This window comes from Pelophylax lessonae (genome assembly GCF_965119305.1).
Source record: "Pelophylax lessonae genome assembly, chromosome: 4".
Classification (NCBI taxonomy): domain Eukaryota; kingdom Metazoa; phylum Chordata; class Amphibia; order Anura; family Ranidae; genus Pelophylax; species Pelophylax lessonae.
The window spans coordinates 513,784,916-513,805,008 of record NC_138771.1 but is presented as its reverse complement, the minus strand read 5'-3'; the positions used below and the strand labels follow the sequence as shown (position 1 = coordinate 513,805,008).

Below are 20,093 nucleotides of genomic sequence, written 5' to 3'. Positions count from 1 at the left end.
TTCCTTGTCCTTCTTCCCCCGCCTCTTTGCGCACCTGACTAGCAGACCCTCCCCCCCGAGCCAAGGTTATCCAATTTAACATTTGCCCAGCTCTGGAACTGCGCATGTGTGGAAGCTTGGGACAAGGCACCTTTCCTTTTTAAAGCAACTGCAAGGAGGGGGTGCGGGGAAGAGGACGACTAAACCCTGCAGCTAAATAGAGGTTAGTGTGTGACCGCTCTGTAGGGCAGTCAGGCAGTTACTCTCTCTGTGCATGGTCACTGATGTAAGGGGTGAGTGGAAACACTAGAGTAAGGGGGGGGACACTGATATAAAGGTTCCCGCTTATATTCGTGTTCACTCCCCTTCTTACATCAGTGAACCCCTTTACCCTTGTGTATTCACTCTGCAGACTGGTAAAAAAGGGGAGTTTCCATCATTCCCCCTTACATCGGAGCCAGCAGAGTTCACCCTTGGGCCCCGTCAAGTGGATCTGCTTGCTTGGCCGGAGATCTTTCCACTGAGCAGGTCCGTGTCTGCTTCGCCAATGCAGAGTGGACACGGGCTAAACCCGCTGTTCTTTATGGGGCAGTTGGATGAAAACGGACCGCCTGTCCATCCAACTATCATTAGACCTGATCTGCTGGACGGATGGGGCCCCATCCATCTGTTTTTAGCAGACTGTATCAGATCTGCTGACATCCCTCTCTTATGTCAGGGCCCGCAGAGTTCCCCTTTACATCAGGGCTCACGTAAGGCAAACCCTGTGTACTTTGATGTACTGTAGAGGGGAACTCAATGTAAAAGGGGGTTCTATTGTGAGAGCATGAAGAGGGCCTGCTGCAGAACATGCAAAAGGGTCCTGCTTTGGAGGTAAAGGACCCTGGGCTTGGGTCGGAGGGCCCTTCATGGTTTTTTGCATCAGAGCCCTGACGGTTCTAGTTACGCCTCTGACCCACTCATAACCGTAGCTTCATCAAGCCTAAAGCATTAGAAAGTTTGTGAATTGGTGTCCTTAACTAAGTAGATTACTTTGCTGCCCTGTCTTAAATATCAAAATGGGCAAAAAATAAAGTGTGATTTGAAGTGTACGCTCCACGTTAAAACTAAGATGCAATAAGCCATGCCTTAAGGAGTCTTGTTGTCTTTCATTTTTAGGGTCAGGATGTTAATCGGACGCTAGATGGTGGTCGAAAGCCTCTACATTATGCAGCAGACTGTGGGCAAGAAGAAATACTGGAGTATCTCCTGTCAAAGGGAGCTGATATCAACGTAAGTCACTTGAAGCTCCCCCCATCCCTTTCAAAGAAGGCAGATCATTATTTTTTAAGCAGAACTCTAAGTTTGTCACAGTTTTTAAAGATCTGGCTGCTTCAATAACCTAAGTGGTGCTGACTAGGTGTTAATGTGCTTAGTCCTGCACTGAACTACACTCATGCAATGACATGTGAGTAAGCTGTTCAGTCCCTACTGGGGACTTCCAATGGCAAAAACTAAGTACTGTGGAAGGGAATTTTTTAGGTACCGTATTTTCCGGCGTATATGACGACCCCCCTAATTTTCAAGTTAAAACATAGGTTTTGGGCTATACTCGCGTATGACTACCTCCCTTCCAAAACAAGGCAACACCATTGAAAAAAACATCAGATTTCTCATAGATCTCCAAGGTACCCCAAGTACTGTAATACATGTAATCTCTCATAATATCTCCAAGGTAACCTAAGTACAAGTACAGTATTACCTTACCGGTAGATGTAATCTCAAGACGCTGGCTGTCCGGGAATCCAGTACCGGTATACCATATGTACCGTAGCTTCAGCTACATACAGTATACCGCGCTGAGCCAATCATGGGAGAGCGATGTATTCTTTTATTTAATGCAAAGCCTGCTCGGATTGGCAGAGACAGAGAGGCGGGCTGATGTTACTCAGCCAATCCGAGCAGGCTTTGCATTCAATAATAGAATACATCACTCTCTGTGGTTGGCTCAGCGCGGTACACTGTATGTAGCCGAAGCTACGGTACATACGGTATAGCGGTACAGGATTCCCACCCAGACAGCGTCTTGAGAGATTACATCTACCGGTAATACTTACAGTTAGGTTACCTTGGAGATATTATACTCGGCGTATAAGACGACCCCCCCGTTTTTGGAGGATTTTTTTGAGGTTCAAAAGTAGTCTTATACGCCAGAAAATACAGTAAATATTGGCTTTCTCTTTGTAATAGCAGGGTGTCACTAAACATAATAGGCTATTAAAAAGGATTATTTAAAAATGCAGCTATGGTGGTGCCCATCGATTTTTTTTTTTTTTTTTTTTTTTTTTAATAGGCTACTAGGTTGATTCCCAAGCACAGCTCCCTACCTTCTAGCCCTCCACTCTTCTGAGTGTCAACTTCCTCCCTGTACACTGGCCCAGCTCCTCCATCCTTCCATTCAACTCTGTACATTGTTTTGTGTGGCTGCTGGGAAAATAGCAAAGGGGAATACTAGAGTGTTACTTCAGTCTGCAGGGTGCTCCCATCCCATCCGAGGTGGTGGTGGTGGTGCTCAGGGCTTTTGGATATCTACACAAGGGAACCATTTACAGGTGAATAATACGTAAAAGCACATGTATTCAAGTGGAGTTCTACTAATTTTTGTGTATATTAAAGTCAGCAGCTACAAAAAAGTGTAGCTGCTGAAAAAAAAAAAAACACTCACCTGTCCCACGGTCCAGCGATGCGGCTGTTCGATGCCTCACTTCTCTCTCTCTCTCTTCTGCATGGTGCCGGCATTGCAAATGCGGGCACCCGGCTGTGGTAGCTTTAATTTCAGGGTTTTCCACTACTTTAATAATAGAGCAGGAAATCTGGGTGAGGTAATATGAGGTGCTAAGAGATCCACTTGAACAAAGCTGTTTGGCCGCAGTTCTTATTTGACAATATTGTTTGTTTTTTTGGCATTATTTGCCACCCTGCATTGTAAAACATTCTCTAAAGTCTTGCCATTAGAACTGTGACTTGATTACCCATTACTGGAAAATGTTCTATGTTCAGCTAATCCCTGAACATAACTCCTGTCTGGTTTAGGTCATATAAAAAGGATCACTGTTTGTTTTTTATTCCTCAATGGTAAAGTGGTTCTAAAGGCTCAAGGTTTTTTATCTTCATGCATTCTAAACGTGAAGGTAAAAAACGTTCTCCGTGCAGCAGTCCCTCCCCCGTTTGACACCTGAACCCCATCGAACGATGTGCACAAGTGCCTCGGCTCTTCGTGGACTCTTTCTTTACTGGCTGAGAGCCATTGGTCCCCTGCTGTCAATCACAGCCGGGTAAGCCAATGAGAAGGGGGGAGGTGCAAGCAGTGGCTATGTGTTTGAATGGACAGACAGAGCTGCGGCTTGGGGAACGAGCCTGTTTGGGTGCCCCAATTGCAAGCTACCTGCTCTGGGGGCAGAAGGTAGGGGCCAAGAGCGCTGGCGAGGAACCCAAGAAGAGGGAGATCGGAGCATCGGGGCTGCTCTGTTCAAAACTACTGAACAGAGCAGGTAAGTATGACCTGTTTGTTCATTATTTTTTTTATTTTTAATTTTGTAATATCCCTTTTAAACCTGGAGGTGAAAACTTGACTTAACTTCACGTGACTGAACTTACTAACTGGCAGCTGCTATCCTAACCTGTTGTACAGTTTGTCATTAAAATACACATTTTTATATATTTTTTTAATAGGCACCAGATAAACATGGCATCACTCCTCTTTTGTCTGCCACCTATGAAGGACATATGAAATGCGTCAAGCTGCTCCTGGAAAGGGTGAGGATAATGTTTGCATATCTCCCAACTGTCCCTCATTTAGAACTAAATTCCTCTGTCCCCCTTTCTCTTCATTTGTCCATCTTTTTCGTCCAGTTGTTATGTTTTGGTTGTTACCTCCCCATTTTCATTGTTTGACTACTGCCCTAATTGTTCTATCGGTATAATGTTGTGTTATGTTACAACTTGTGTATTTGCCTTTTTTCTTGTGAGAAGACCAGACCTAGAAGTTGTTGTGTTTGTTTTTTATTTTTTTCCTGCACCAATTTCTATAAAATCTTGTATGGCAAACTGTGATCTTCGTCCTAAAAGGCAGTCTTATCCTTTAAGAGGTTGTAAACCCATTAAAATGTATTATTTTTTTTTTTCAACCTGAAAGAGAAACACAAATTGAGCTAGTATGCATCGCATACTAGCTCATTATGAAATACTTACCTTAGAACGAGCCCCCGCCGTGCCGCCAGCTTACCTGTATGACGGGCGACATGTTCAGTCGCCCGTCTTCCGGGATCGTGCGTGGGAGCAGACGGTCACGGCACAGGGCTCTGAAGGAACGGCACCAGCGGCCAGTGATGTCACTGGCTGCATGTAAGGCAAATATCTCCTAAACGGTACATGTTTAGGAGATATTTACAGTACCTATAGGCAAGCCTTATCATTGGCTTACCTATAGGTAAAAGTTGCAGAGGAGGGTTTACTTCCTCTTTAAACTTGTATTTTACCATGAGTATTTTATATGCATTTTTCAGGGGGCAGGTAACTGTTTTCATGCCTTTTTGATGATCCTGTGTTTTGCACATGCAGAGTAAAGCCACACGTTTAAATAAAAATCTAAAGGCTCCTATCCTGCCTAAACTGATTCCAAATCCAGTTATTTTTGTGATTGATGCCTCCAAAAGAAAGTATATTAAAAAAAAAAATCTGCCTTTATCTCTCCTGAATGAGCTAAATCCTCCATTTGTGCCTCACACGCTCTCCTTCACAGAAACTACAATTATGAAGCACACAAAGGGCTAAGGACACTCTAGGAGGTAGAAGGTCCTTGGGCACACTAACAAACCTGTCCCTATCAACTAACACAGTGGTTGGTACTTCTGCCTTGCTGCACTGGGGTTCAAATCCCAGTTAGGACTCCATCTTCAGCTTACTCCCACACTCCAAAGACATCCTGGTAGGTTAACTGGCTCCTGTCCATGTTGGCTCCAGTATGTGTATGTATGCATGTTAGATCAGGACCTTAGATTGTGAGTGTCTTGAGGGCAGGGACAGCGATGCGTAAATTGTCAGAACTATGTACATACTTGTAATAGTAACCACTCCTCAGTATCAGGATTGTTATACAGTTTCCATCAGCAGAACAACAGGTGATCACTTTCTTTGCATTTAGGGATCCTAAAATTGGTCTTGCCTAGAGCAAACCTGTATAAGGGCTTATTACTGATGTATTACTGTCAAGACTTTTTACTATCAGTGGGTCCAGTTGACATCTGTGTGCTTAAAAATGCCACATAGGGGGGATCTTATGTTCTTTTTTGAGTTAAAGTACACCAAGGAAATCCTGTAGGCTTCCATTGTTGAAATCTCTTGAGAATGTTGGTTCCCTTGCTGCTATTCTGAACTACAGTGTTTTCTGCATGAAATTGGCCTAGAGATGAGGAATTCTGACCCAGATTTGCAGCATGCTTGTTTTGGGCCTGCAAATCGAACGTATTTAAACCAGACATAGTTTGGCACCTAGCTTTCTCTATCCTTCATTGACTGACGCAGTTCTCTGATCCAGATCAGTAGGGTTATACTACCCCCTACAGGAGTAGGACACTAGGCAGAAAAAAAGTTATGTCTACGCCTATGGGCAGTCCCAGAGGGTACACCCTCTCACTTCCTGCAATGGATGTCATTTTTAATCTGCCTAGTCAGGAGTAAGGACCTAGTTCCTTGCTGGGATCTTTGGTCCTGGCATAAAAGTGTTTTTTTATGTAGATTTTTTAGCTAGCTTTTTTTTTTTTCTCCGGAATTTTTTCCTGTGAGATCTTCAAACAACTATGCCGGGCTGGGTGACAGGCTGGATCACTATATCCAGTGGTCACCCCAGTCTGGCCAGCGAGCGCTAGCAGGCCTTAGCTCCGCGCTGGGTTGGCCGCGACATAGTCCCACTGGACGGGGACTGGCCCCGTGAGTTAAACGTCTCGCCAAGACGCACACGACAGGGTCTAGGCTTATGTCGCAGCGTTCCTATTTGGCCGACTTCGGTGGCGTGGGGTCCTGTCAGGAGATGGCGCCCGCCTGTGTTCCTGGTATGGTGGGTTAACGTTCCCCCCTCCTCCCCTTCCCTGGTGGATTTTGGGGTGGATGCGTGCCTCCTCCCTGGGATGATCGGACCCTCACACTCCTGGATTTCCCTCTATCCTTTCGTGACCCCCCCTCCACGTGGGGGACTGTTAGGCCTACCTGGGGCTGGAACCTCTTTTACAGGCCGCATGGTGGGCCGGGGAGTGCGCTGTCCGCGGTGCTTGACCGATTGTGCGGAGGGGGGGGGGCCTTGGTGAGGTTCCTACAGCTGGATAGTGTAGATGGGCTGGCAGAGGGACCCCCTGTGGGTCCCGAATACCAAGTTCCCGCACGGGGCCGCCATTTTCCTGTAGCCTCCGTCTGCTTCTATGGCGGCGGCCATCTTGGTACACCAGTTTTCGGCCATTTTGCAGTGGATTTCTTGCTGTGAAGGCCGGAGGGGGTGCCTGGAGGTGTACTTTTGGTGGGGGGGGGGGTTCGGGGGCGCGGCGTCCCTTCTCTCCGGGTAGCTTCCTGGCTCACTTCCCTTCATTGAGCCACCACCGAGAACCGCCTAATCCGATTGCTTGTATGGGGCCAGTGAGTCATGAGGGTAGTCTCTCTCTCTCTCTCTCTTTCTCTCTTTCTCTCTTTCTCTCTCTCTCTTTCTCTCTTTCTCTCTTTCTCTCTTTCTCTCTTTCTCTCTTTCTCTCTTTCTCTCTTTCTCTCTTTCTCTCTTTCTCTTTCTCTTTTTCTCTTTCTTTTTTTCTCTTTCTCTTTCTCTTTCTCTTTTTCTCTTTCTTTTTTTCTCTTTCTCTTTCTCTTTCTCTTTTTCTCTTTCTTTTTTTCTCTTTCTCTTTCTCTTTCTCTTTTTCTCTTTCTTTTTTTCTCTTTTTCTTTTTTTCTCTTTCTCTTTTTCTCTTTCTTTTTTTCTCTTTTTCTTTTTTTCTCTTTTTCTTTTTTTCTCTTTCTCTTTTTTTCTCTTTTTCTTTTTTTCTCTTTTTCTTTTTTTCTCTTTCTCTTTTTTTCTCTTTTTTTCTCTTTTTTTCTCTCTTTTTTTCTCTTTTTTTCTCTCTTTTTTTCTCTTTTTTTCTCTCTTTTTTTCTCTCTTTTTTTCTCTCTTTTTTTCTCTTTCTCTTTTTTTCTCTCTTTTTTTCTCTTTCTCTTTTTTTCTCTTTTTTTCTCTCTTTTTTTCTCTCTTTTTTTTTCTCCGTGTCTGACCTCCAGGGAGCGCTGTAACGCTGTGGAGCCGCTTCCTTTAAAAGAAAAAAGTCATTTTTTGTCATTTTTTGCAAATTTTGCTGGCGGATTCCTCAGGCTCAGTATGGACCCTGCAGGCCACGTGACCCCCTGTCCTGGGGGTAACCCAGATAATAGTGATATTCATTTTGGATCAAAACTTTAAGGTAAGAATTCCTTCCATGCCAAACTTTTTTTGCAGTTTAGAACAGGATGGCCATGGCTACATGAAGGTACACCACTTACATGAGATGATTATACAGTCTAATGGGCCATACACACTATAAAATATTCTTTAGATTTTTTCCTTCAGACTTACCAAAACCATATAATAATGAGGTCAAACCTAAACACTTTCAATTTGTATGCAATCTGGCAGGCCCTTGCACTACATAGAAAAGGTAAATCTAAAGGAAATCTGACAACAAAAGTTGTATAGTGTGTATCCAGCTTAACTGATTGGATCAGGAGATTCTCATTGCATGTCTTTGGGTCATATTATTTAATTTTGCTTGGGGCTCCGTCTGCCTTCTGCACCACCTAGGTTTGTAGTAGCCAGGTTGCAGTAATCTAATCCTTGCACACTTTGTTTGGAGTGTCTTGGCTTGATAAAGGTGCCTCTCTCTCTTTTGTTATCAGACTATATCCATTTTAAATAGATTTAATCCAGGAATCGAGCACAGCTGCTACAGAGGTAGATCAGGTCTTCACTTCAACCCATTCCTTTCATATACTGTAAGTGGCTTTGACATTTCCATCCAATCTAATTTAAATGTCATCAGAGACATCTCCCCTGTGCAGCGGGAGTGCGCCCAGTGTACTTCTAGGTTGCCAAAGTTAAAAGCAGCCATGTGAAACAGAAATCCCTGTGTGCCATCCCATTGAAATGACAGGGCTTAATCTGCTCGGGCAGCAATGAAGTACTTTCTTCTTTAGTCCCGCCTTCCCACCAGACAAAACACTCTGGTCATGCTCTTGATACTTAGTGTTTTTATTTTATTAATAAATGAAGATCAGGGTGTTTCTGGAGGTCATTGGGACCCAGTTTAGAGAAAAAAATTGCTTATGCAGAATGTTACTGTGTTTTTGATTTATCTAATGATCTTAACCACTTGCCGACTGCCTAACGCCGATCTACGTCGGCAGTCAGCCCCTCACAGGCAAAGTGACGTAGGTCTACGTCGCTAGCCTGTGAGGGTCTAGGGAGCGAGCGCGCGCGCGCCGCCGGAGGCCCGCTCCCGCGCGGGGGGTGCGTGACCACGCACCCCCCGCGCGTGTGACCGGCGGACCCGATGTCCGCCGGTCACTCTGCGATCGTCGGGGGAGAGGGAGGGAGAGGGAGAAAGTGTGTAAACAAGCTGCCTGTCATTCTCCCCTGTGTATGAAGGATGATCATACAGTTCTACTATGTAGAACCGTTGATCACTGTTCATACATCTGAAGCCACAGCCAATCACAGTAGAAAGCACGCCCCTAGGGACACACATAGCCCCTCCCTTTCAAAAAAGTTAACCCCTTCACTGCCAGTGTATTTTTACAGTAACAGTGCATATTTATAGCACTGATTTACTGTAGAAATGTCACTGGTAACCCCAAAAGTATCAAAAATGTCAGTCAAGGGTCCGATCTGTCCGCCGCAATGTCGCAGTACCGCAAAAAAAACGCAGATCGCCGCCATTACGCGTTAAAAAAAAAAAACAACAAAAATCTTTCCCTTTGTTAGTAAACGCGATAACTTTTGCGCAAACCAATCAAAATATGCTTTTTGCGTTTTTTTTTTTTTTTTTTTTTTTTTTTACCAAACATAGGTAGCATAAAACAAATTGGCCGAAAATGTTAAAAAATTTAGATTTTTACATTTTTTGGGGGGGGAATTTCATATAAATAAATGTGAAAAATATTGCTATTTTTGCAAAATTTACGCTCGTTTTTTGTTTATAGCGCATGATCAAAAAATCGCACAGGTGATCAAATACCACCAAAAGAAAGCTCTGTTTGTGGGAAAAAAAGGATGCCAAATTCGTTTAGATACAGCCTCGCACCACCGCGCAATTGTCCGTTAAAGTCACGCAGTGCCGAATCACAAAATACCCCCTGGTCAGGAAGGGGGTAAAATCTTCCGGGGCTTAAGTGGTTAAAGTGTGTGTTTTTTTTTTTTTTTTTTTTTTAACCCACAACATTAAATTCAGTCTGTATATGCAGTAAAGCGTGCCTGTTATACTACTCACTGTGGAACCTAAGGGATTAATTCTAAGCATTGTGTAAAAAGGCTCTGTTTTGATCCAGTCTTCTCTGATCCTCCCTTTTTTCCACAGTCCCCAAACCATCTCCTGATAGTACAGAGCTTTGGGGGCAAGCTGCACGTGCTCAGTTTAATGTGTATTGCTGGAGAGTTTTTTTTTTTTTTTTTTTTTTTTTTTTTTTTTTTTTTGCGTGAGTGCATGTGATTAGCACAGGGCCAATCTGCGCGGTCCAGACAGAGGATCAGGGGTACTGCAGCCTCATAGGACAAGCAGGGGGAGAATAAAATCTCCTCCTACAAGCCTTAACCAGACACTGATTGAAGTCCCAAGACTGCTATATACTGCTGATGAGAAAAGGTATTCAGCAGTTTATATTTACTGAAACTATTGCATTTCCAGGTTCTGTGTACTGTGGAAGTCCAAATATAGTGAATGAAGGGTACTGGGTTAGGTTAAGTAACACTTTAGTATAATAAATACAAGCATTTCCGTGGCTGCTATTGCTAAATATATACTAAATGGAATTGATTGCTTCTGTGCTTGGATTGCTTGGCATTTTGTAAATTGTGACTTTCGTACAGGGGGCACATGAATGTCAAGCATATTAATCCAGAGCCCTTTTTTATTTTTTTTATGCATTTATTTTTTTAGCACACGTTCAAAAATCATTTTAGGTTTGAAGATTGCATAAAACCCCAAAAACATATATTTGAAAGACACCGTAGAGAATAAAAAAAAAAAAAAAAAGTGGTAGTTCCAATTTTTTATGTTAGACGATATTCGTGTAAAGGTCTAGGAAACACAAAGTTTCAGTAAAAATACACCTAAAGTGGTTAACCTCAGTCATGGAATCTGAGCAAACCACTTAGATCTTACTAATTCTATGAAGGCAGCGCTGCGAGTATGGGTAACTGTGGATAAGATTGTCGAGAAGGGAATAGGGGGAGTCTTTTCACCCCATGCGCCAATATGGAAGAACCCTTGCCTACCACATTTTTCTATTCACCTTGACCCAGCTATCTGGACGCGGTATAATATAAAGATGTTGGGTGACATTGCTGGTGAGGGGGGAATTCTACAATTTGAGACCTTAAACAGGTTTATTCTTCCAAACTCATTTCTTTTCGTTATTTACAGCTTAGGCAAGCCTTTCAGGCCTAATTTGATATAACAGGGCTCAGAACGGGGCTTGTCTATTCAGAACACAGTTTTTCTGCTGAGGGGGGGGGGAGTGTGTTCCTTTCCTCCAATCCGCTCTTCTACCCTCTAACAGCAGCCTCTCTGCCCCCTCCTCTGTGCTCCTGACAGATGAAGAGAAGTTTTTAACAAGATTGGGGTGTAGGGAAGAGAATACTGCAGATAAACAAGTAAAACCTATGTAGAAGGATTTGTTTCATCTGTGTAACATTTGAGGCCAGTTACTTCACTGGTTATATGTGAGGATTTACAACCACTTTATATTTTAGCAAAAAATTGGGTAATCACAAATGTGTGCTCTACAACAGTGTTTCTCAACTCCGGTCCTCAGGGCACACTAACAGGCCAGATTTTAAGTATTACCTTGGGGAGAGGCAGACTAGAATACTGCAATCACTGAGCAGCAAATTATATCACCTGTGATGTATTTCAGTTTTCTTGCAAACCTGGCCTGTTAGCGTACAAAACTTAAACAACTAGGTTGAGCCAAGTTAATAGATACCCAACATGTCAAACCTTTAAAATTGTGCGTGCCCGTTAAATGGTGACAAACTTCAGTACCCTAATTTTTCCATAGGCGACACTTTAAAATCCCCTACAGGTCATCCGTTTGAAGTTATGCAGGAGCTCTGGTGCTAAAACTATTGCTCTCAGGCATGTGTGGTGATATGTAATGTGGTGCCTATATTTAAAAAGGAATCAAAGTCTTTGCCAAGTAACTATAGACCTGTTAGTTTAACTTCTATAGTCGGGAATATACTGGAGAGTTTAATAAAAGACCACATAGATGAGTTCTTGCTGGAAAAAATATTTTAAGCAACAGACAGCATGGATTCATGAATGTCAGAAGTTGTCAAACAAACCTAATTTATGAGGAGGTACGTAAAACCTTGGACAGAGTGTTGGCTGTGGACGTAGTATACTTGGATTTTGCAAAAGCGTTTGACACAGTTCCCCACACACGGCTAATGTGTAAGGTAAAGTCTACAGGCTTGGAAAGATCAATTTGTAAATGGCTAGAAAATTGGCTAAAAGATAGAATTCAGAGAATAGTGGTCAGGGCTGTGGAGTCGGAGTCGAGGAGTCGGAGGAAATTTTGGGTACCTGGAGTCGGAAAACAATGCACCGACTCAGACTCCTACTAAATTTAGATTGGAATTTAAAAAAAAGCAAGTTTAAATGTCCCAATTCACAAAAAGTTATAATTAATGACTCGGTATAAGGAAACTTATAATTGAGGAGGCCAAATGTAAAAAGGAAGAACTACAGAAAGTTCTGAAAGGACGTTTTGTCTTCCTTAAAATGGATGCATGCACACGTCAGAGTCAATTATTTTGCTATTAATGTTAGATTTGTGGATGAAAATAACAAAACAATAACACTGAGGAATCCAGGTTACTGATAAATGTTCTGGAGCTGAGAGCGATCCGGCTTTGCCTAGTCCATTGAACTGAGTGCCTGCAGGGTTGTCCAGTGTGCATTCAATCGGACAATGCCATGGCCGTGGCTTATGTCAATCACCAAGGGGGCACCAAAAGTGTCCTTGCGGCCTTGGAAGTGGCCGGCATCCTCCGATGGGTGGGCTTTGTTCCAGCTAGCTCTCTCCGCTGTTCACATTCCAGGAGTGGAAAATTGCCAGGCGGATTACCTCAGTTGACAGACCTTGGTTACAGGGGAATGGTCCCTCCATGCGGAGGTGTTCCAGAAGTTGTGCCTTCGTTGGGCCCTCCAGATGTAGATCTGTTGGCGTCTTGGGTCAATAGAAAAGTACAGAGGTTTGTGGCCCACTCCCGGGACCCTCTGGCAGACGCGCTGGTGGCCCCATGGGGTCAGTATCAGCTGATGTATAAAGAGGAGATATGAATATCAAGATTGTATAAAGTCACAGAATAATAATAATTTTTTGGATATTACATGATTGACACAATTGTATAGAATTCAGATAAAATTTGGACATGCATGGAGGACTTGACATAAAGTAGATAAATGACATACTTACATTTCATATTATAATAATGAAATATATCATATAGTCAGCCTCCAAATGGTATGTCTTCATATCTATGAGCTCTACGTGTTTTGTGGCTCTCCATCCACTCATCAGGAGCTTTATTAGAAATTGTATATGTAAATATAGACTTATATTTGAATACAAAAATCTCATATATAGGAGAGGAGTATAACAAATTGCTCCAAAAATGTAAATAATCAGGGAATCCGACTACTTGCATACTTGCATATCTGTAACTAAAATAACCCAATAACTATGAGGGGAGAAGAGACTGCCCCAAAAGCGAAATGCCTAGAGCTCATGGATATGAAGATATGTAATATCCAATAAATTATTAATTATTATTCTGTGGCTTTATGCAATTTTGATATTCAGTGAGTGACTTACCTCACATAAAGTCCCAGGACCAGTGTTTCTTTTCTGTATCAGCTGATGTATGCCATTCCTCCTCTCAAGTTGCTGCCAAGATTTCTTCGCAGGATCGATACAGAAGGGATTCCGGTCATTCTTGTGGCTCCAGAATGGCCTCGCCGAGCTTGGTACACCGACCTGGTCAGGCTAGTCGCAGACGCTCCTTGGAGACTTCCTCTCAGGGAGGATTTACTGTCTCACGGACTAATCTTCCATCCTGCTTTACGGTCACTGGCTTTGACGGCTTGGCTGTTGAAAGCCAGGTGCTGAAGGACAGGGGATCGTCTGCTTCAGTGATTCCCTCTGTTTAAAGCGAGGAAAGCGACTTCTAGGAAGATTTATTATTGTACGTGGAAGTCGTATATTGCGTGGTGTGAGTCTCTTGGGGCTCCCCCTCGCTCTTACTTGGTGGCACGGATCTTGACTTTCCTTCAACGGTGAGTTGATCAAAAGTTGGCCTTGAGTACCATCAAGGGTCAGGTTTTGGCCTTGGCAATTTTCTTCCAAAGGCCTTTGGCCACCCATTCCCTGGTGCGTAACTTCATCTAGGTGTTGCTACCTCCGTTGCCACCTTGGGACCTTAGTTTGGTGCTGTCGGTTCTTCAGAAACCTCCTTTTGAAAGTATTCGGGAGATTCGCATGCTTACCTTATCCCAGAAGGTGGCCTTCTTGGTGGCTATCGCTTCTGTGCACAGGGAGTCGGAACTGGTGGTATTGTCCTGTCGTTCTCCCTACCTGGTGGTTCACAGACAGGGATAAAGTGGTACTTCTTCATCCGAATCCGTCCTTCCTTCCGAAGGTGGTTTCCAGTTTTCACTTAAATGAGCACATCGTGTTACCTTTGTGTGCGAAGCCAAAACATCCTAAGAAATTTGCGCTGCATACTCTGGATGTTGTTCTTCTAGATTGTAAGCTCTAACGAGCAGGGCCTTCTAAGTCCTCCTGTATTGAATTTTCTTGTAACTGTATGGTCTTCCCTCATATTATAAAGCGCTGCGCAAACTGTTGGCGCTATATAAATCCTGTATAATAATAATAATAATGTGGTTTGGGCAATCAGGATGTACTCGGCGACTGAGTCTTTTCGAAAGTCAAGTTCGCTCTTTGTACTCACGGATGGTCCAAAACAAAAAGGGCCGTCTGCAGCGACTGTTTCCAGATGGATCAGACAGAATTGTGCAGGCTTATTCAATTAAGGGTCAGGTTCCACCTTTCCCTGTTAAGGCGCATTCTACTCGGGCGCTTAGTGCTTCCTGGGCTTTTTGCCATCAGGCATCTGTGCTTCAGGTTTGCAAGGCGGCAAACCTGGTCGTCTTTTCACACCTTTACCAAATTTTTTTAAGGTGGATGTGCTGGCATCTGCAGATGCCTCTTTTGGCCGCAAGGGTGTTTACTGTTTCAGGTGGGCCTCATCTTGTTCTGATGAGTCCTGTGTTGCCTGGTTGGCTATGTTTAGCCTTGGGGACTTGTTTTTTCTGCTGTTCCCTCCCTTCTTTTTTTGTCACTGCTTTGGGACGTCCCTAATGATATGCATCAGAGACTGCGTCCGTCAATAAGCGATAGAGAAAACTGGATGTTTGACTTACAGTAAAATACGTTTCTCTTAAGTTCATTGACGGACGCAGTACCTGCTCCTCTATTTTGAGTTAGGTTGGTATTATTTCTGACACTGCTTTGATACAAAACTGACATCCTATGCAGGAAGAGGGTATATCCCCTGGGACTGCCCAAAGGCGTAGCAAGAACTTTTTTCTGCTTAGTGTCCTATTCCTGTAGCACGCAGTATAACCCTACTGATATGCATCAGACGCTGCGTCCGTCAATGAACTTAACAGAAAAGGATTTTACGGTAAGTCAAAAATCCATTTTTCTCCTGCTGTCGCAAATTCGATCATGCTTTGCTGGGTTTTTTTTTTGCCTTCCTCTGGATCAACTGCGGGTATAGGATTGTGTATATGGGATTGTATGTTTGGATTTTCTTTACTGTTTATTGGTTGAGCCAGATGGGCTTGTGTCTTTTTTTTTTTTTTTTTTTCAACCTGATGGACTTGTCATTTTCAACCTGAGTAACTATGTAACGTGTATATGTATCGCAGTCAACATTTTTAAGCGTAGGTGCCCCCAACGCATGCGTTTACAATTGTGCGTGTATATGGAAGCAGAGGGGACCTCAAATTTTTTTTATTAAGGATTTTTTTTACTAGGGATTTTATGTGTTTTGGTGTAACCTACATTTTTTACAATTTTTAAAAAACTTTTTTTTTAACTTTTTTTTTTTTTTTTTTTTTTTGTGTGTTCATAACAGAGGACAAAATGTGATGATTTTTTGTTTTTCGTAAGTTATGTTTTCCATGTCGCTTCCAGGTCACTGGGCAGAGGACAGTGGGACGCATGTCTGCTCGGCTACCTCCCATCTACCCAGCAGCACCCGCCAGGCCAGTCCCGGCATGTCAGTAGGCGCATGGATCTTGGGATGGCAAAAAAACTGGTCCTGTGGACAAAGCTCCACCCCACAAAGGGATGGTTTGATGGATTTGGTGTAGAGGAACTCAGTGAGCCTAACTTCAGTCTAATGCCGCCACGTAAGCTAGGTCTTTTTGTCCAGCATAAGTACCTGACCTCACATGTTCTATTGCTTTAATGGGCAAAAGGAAAAACTTACCAGAAGAGTGGAGATTGTTTTATACCTGTAAATGTAGCCAACCTATTGATGTCTGTAATCTGGGAATGAAATGTCCAATAAGCTCATAAAGGTGTGGTGGTCAGGTTTCCACATTTTCTTGACCACACAAGGTAGCTTGCACCTCCATTTAATAAATTGGCCTGTTTGAGGCCACACAGCTCTGCGGAGTGAGCCTAGACAAATAAGCAGCTACAGAATGCCTAAATTTAAAAGTTCTTTGTAGCTTGCTTTCTTGTACTGTATGAAGTACAAAAGTATCTTGCTCAAAGTCCACTTGGTTTTCTAATAGGTAGGAAATATTAGTGATGTCCCTCAGAATGTGCTCTTCCTTTTCTGTATTCTTCGTGCACCATATGCTTCTAAATCTAATTAAATGTTTACTTGGCGCGTGACTGTGGTGCTGGTGCCGTATTTTACGCACCGTTTCAGATCGCACATCAGCTATGTCGTTTTAATATGTTTCTGTTCTAACCAGGCCAGTCAAGCACAACACAACCCTCTTTATAATTCGCTCTGCTCCTTTGTAACCAACAATTGATAATTCATTGAGGGTGCCAGAGTCCTCCGCCAGTTCTCTCTCCTGCCTTTACAAGGCTAAGTCTTTAATTTTCCAAATGGCTCTGTTGGAATTATTGGCTTAAATGCATTCCAAAATCCGACTTTTTTTCTGTACCTTGTTGTTTTACAAACTTTTTCCCAAGTTTGTCACAGATCTGTACTTTAAAAAAATAAAAAACGGAAATAGAAGGCACTTTTTAGCGTTTAAAGGCCAAATTCAACTTTGTAGTAAAATAAATGTATGCACTCAAGGGGCTCCACTACTTTTAAAACCACTGTGCAGCTTTAAAATCTGGAGTTTAATTTAGACCTCATACCTCCTAGGCCCATTCAAGCTTACTGCCGGACTGAAACTTTTTTTTCTAACATTGCACTGTTTATCTTTTATCTCTCTGCCTGTCTCCAGCACCGCACCCAGGGATTGGCAGGAGGGGAGAGACATTGCAGTGTGACTAGCCTCGATTGAGTGCTCATCAGAAAAGGGAAGTGTTGAGCTCTCTTAACCACTTCAATAGATGGCACTTTCACCCCCTTCCTGCCCAGACCAATTTTCAGCTGTCAGGACTGTCACACTTTGACAATTACTCGGTAGCCTAGCCACAGAGACCCAACATCCAAGAAGCACCTTCAGGCATTCTAGGAGCATAAATTGCATATCTAATTTCATTTCAACCTATCACGCTTTTGAAGGCCCTGGAGTACCAGGACAATGGAAACACCCACAAATTGACCCCATTTTGGAAAGCAAACACCCCAATGTATAATCTTTGGGGCATGGGGTGCAGATAGGTACTCTGATGGGCTGCAGATAGGTACTCGGGTACTGTGGGCTGCTCAGAGGTACTTGGGTACTCTGATGGGATGGAGACAGGTACTCTGGCTCTTTGATGGACTGGAGACAGGTCCTCTTTATTAGTGGGCAATCAGTGTGTTTTACTTTGTGCTGTAGCGGTAACTATCTGTTACTGCAATCTCCTCCTCGCACAGGATTGGTGTATGAGGAGGAGAGCCCGGTAACAGCTAGTTACCGCGGTTAGGTTACATTCTGTGACCGGCTGTGATTGGACACATGTTAAAGAGCCAGTTTTATTGACTCTTTACCCTGATCAGGGGTGGGCTATGTCAGAGTGAGACTCTCCATCCCCGATGGCTACACTGTGCACCCCTGGGGACACGCACAAGGACAGTGCATGTGGCCGGCTGTGATTGGACACAGGTGATCACATGGTAAAGAGCCATTTTTATTGGCTCATTACACTGATCGGGGATGGGCTGTGTTTCAGCGATTCTGCCGCAATCTCAAAAGGCCCAGGTGTGAATGGAACCTTAGTCCCGGCGGTTCAAACTGATGCAGATCAGATGCAATTCGAAAGGCATAGATTTGCATGGCATCTGAAAATTCATTGTTTTCTATGAAGGATGTTTTATGCGCTGCAATTTTGATCAGGTTAAAAAGGGTCCTTTGCCAGTTTGGAGTGATTCGTTCCAAACTCACACAGCATAGAGTACAGTGGCATTCTGAGATAACTGTTCACAAATGTGATTCACAGTCGGTTTTACATAGAAGTATCGCCAAGGCAGCTTTGTAGAGAAGAGGATGTATGGCATTTTCTAGCCTATGAAGGCAAATTGAAAATCGCAGCAGTACTAAGCTCGCATTGAACAGGGTATTCAGTCACATCCATAAATCGTATCAAAATTGCATCGGAAACCATTGAACAACTATGTTTGACAACCGCACTGAAATCTGACCTGAAAATCGACCTGCATAAAGCAAGCCCTGTTGCTTGTCTGCAGAAGGGCTAAATGTAAACAAAAAACCTGCCAAGCACCCTGGACGGCATGTCCTGGGTGTTGAGCAATATGATTTGTTGTGATATGGGACACCCCGTACATTGGACAGGCTCCCAGCATCCCTGGAATGAGAACTCTACCTCTTATAGGTCTTACACATGCAAAGTGCGCTCTCCCTCACCTGTCGCAGCACTGCTGAGCTTCGCTGCAGTGGGTCACGGGTAAACGCTGTGTATGTACGGGTCTTGAAAGAGGGAGAGCATTCACTCCAGTTATGCTGGGAGCACTTCTAATATACGAGGCATCCTAGATCGCAGGGAGTGCGACTCAGATCTCTCCTATTAGTTTTTCAGCCAGGAATACTGCACAGTGGGCCAGGAATACTGCACAGTGGGGCTATCGGTATAGCACTTAAAGTATAAGTGAACCTTTTATTATTATACAGTGGGGACAATTATTTGATCCCTTGCAGATTTCGTAAGTTTGCCCACTTACAAAGAAATGAAGGGTCTATAAATGTTATAGATGTATTAAAAAGGATAGAGACAGAATATCAAACCAAAATCCAGAAAAAAACACATGATACAAATGTTATAAATTGTATTGCAGTTAGGGATGCACCAATCCGATATTAGGATCGAATATCGGCGCCGGTACTGCCGAAATAGCTGGATCGGTAGAATTAACCGATCCACGGGCCAAACCGGTTTTGCTGAGTCCCGGCTCAGACGTCCCTTACTTGCACCGAGCCGCCGATCCGATTTTGCTGAGTCCCGGCTCAGCCGTCCCTTACTTGGTTTAGTGGTAGTAGTAGTATGGGATGGGAGCCGCTACTTCCTGTATAGGTCTGGCTCACAGGCGGAGTGATATCAGATGCACTCCGCCTGTGAATGGCAGAGCCATACACATGAAGCAGTGGCTTTGCTCTGCACTGCAGCCGCATGCATATTGTGTATGTGTGTAGTTCCGTATCAGTATCGGCAGATACACAATGCCAGGTATCGGGATTAGAAAAGTCAGATCGGTGCACCCCTAATTGCAGTTTAGTGAATAAAAAGTATTTGATCCCCCTACCAGCCAACAATAATTGTGGCTCCCACAGACTGGCCACAGTATGTGCTCATGTGGTACGCAGATGAGTCCTGTCAATTTAAGAAGGTGCTCCTAACAGCAACTCGTTATGTGTATTAAAGACACCTGTCCACAGAATCTCTCTTCCATTTAAACCCAACCATCATGGGCAAGACCAAAGAGCTGTCAAAGGACATCAGGGACAAGACTGTAGGCCTGCAAAAGGCTGGAATGGGCTACAAGACTATCAGCAAGAAGCTTGATGAGAAAAAAGAAGAAATACCATAACCATCAGTCACCCTCGTTCTGGAGCTCCATGCAAGATTTTGCCTCAAGGCAGGGATTCCCAAACTACGGCCCTCCAGTTGTTCAGGAACTACAATTCCCATCATGCCTAGTCATGTATGTGAATGTCAGAGTTTTACAATGCCTCATGGGAAGTGTAGTTCCGCAACAGCTGGAGGGCCGTAGTTTGGGAATCCCTGCCTTAAGGGGTAATGATGATCATGAGAAAAGTGAGGGATCAGGCCAGAACTACACAGGAGGAACTTGAATGATCTCAAGGCAGTTGGGACCAAGGTCAGCAAACAGGCCATTGGTAACACAATAATACACCATGAATTTAAATCCTGCAGCATCTGTAAGATTCCCGTCCTCAAGAAGGCACATGTGCCGGCCCGTCTGAAGATTGCCAATGAACATTTTAAATGCTTCAGAGAAGGATTGGGAGAGAGTGCTGTGGTCAGATGAGACCAAAATTGAGCTCTTTGGCATTCACTCGACTCGTGGAGTTTGGAAGAAGAAAAATGCTGTCTATGACCCTAAGAACACCTCCGTAGAATTA

General features: G+C 43.7%; 1 protein-coding gene across 1 annotated transcript in view; it reads left to right on the top strand.

The window, feature by feature from the left end:
* The window catches only part of MTPN (myotrophin), a 105,266-nt gene that overhangs the window by 44,334 nt on the left and 40,839 nt on the right, over positions 1-20,093 (top strand). The window contains exons 2-3 of the mRNA XM_082255053.1: positions 1,138-1,251; positions 3,691-3,774. Of these exons, the coding sequence (XP_082111179.1) occupies positions 1,138-1,251; positions 3,691-3,774 (198 nt within the window). The remainder of the gene's footprint in view (positions 1-1,137; positions 1,252-3,690; positions 3,775-20,093) is intronic.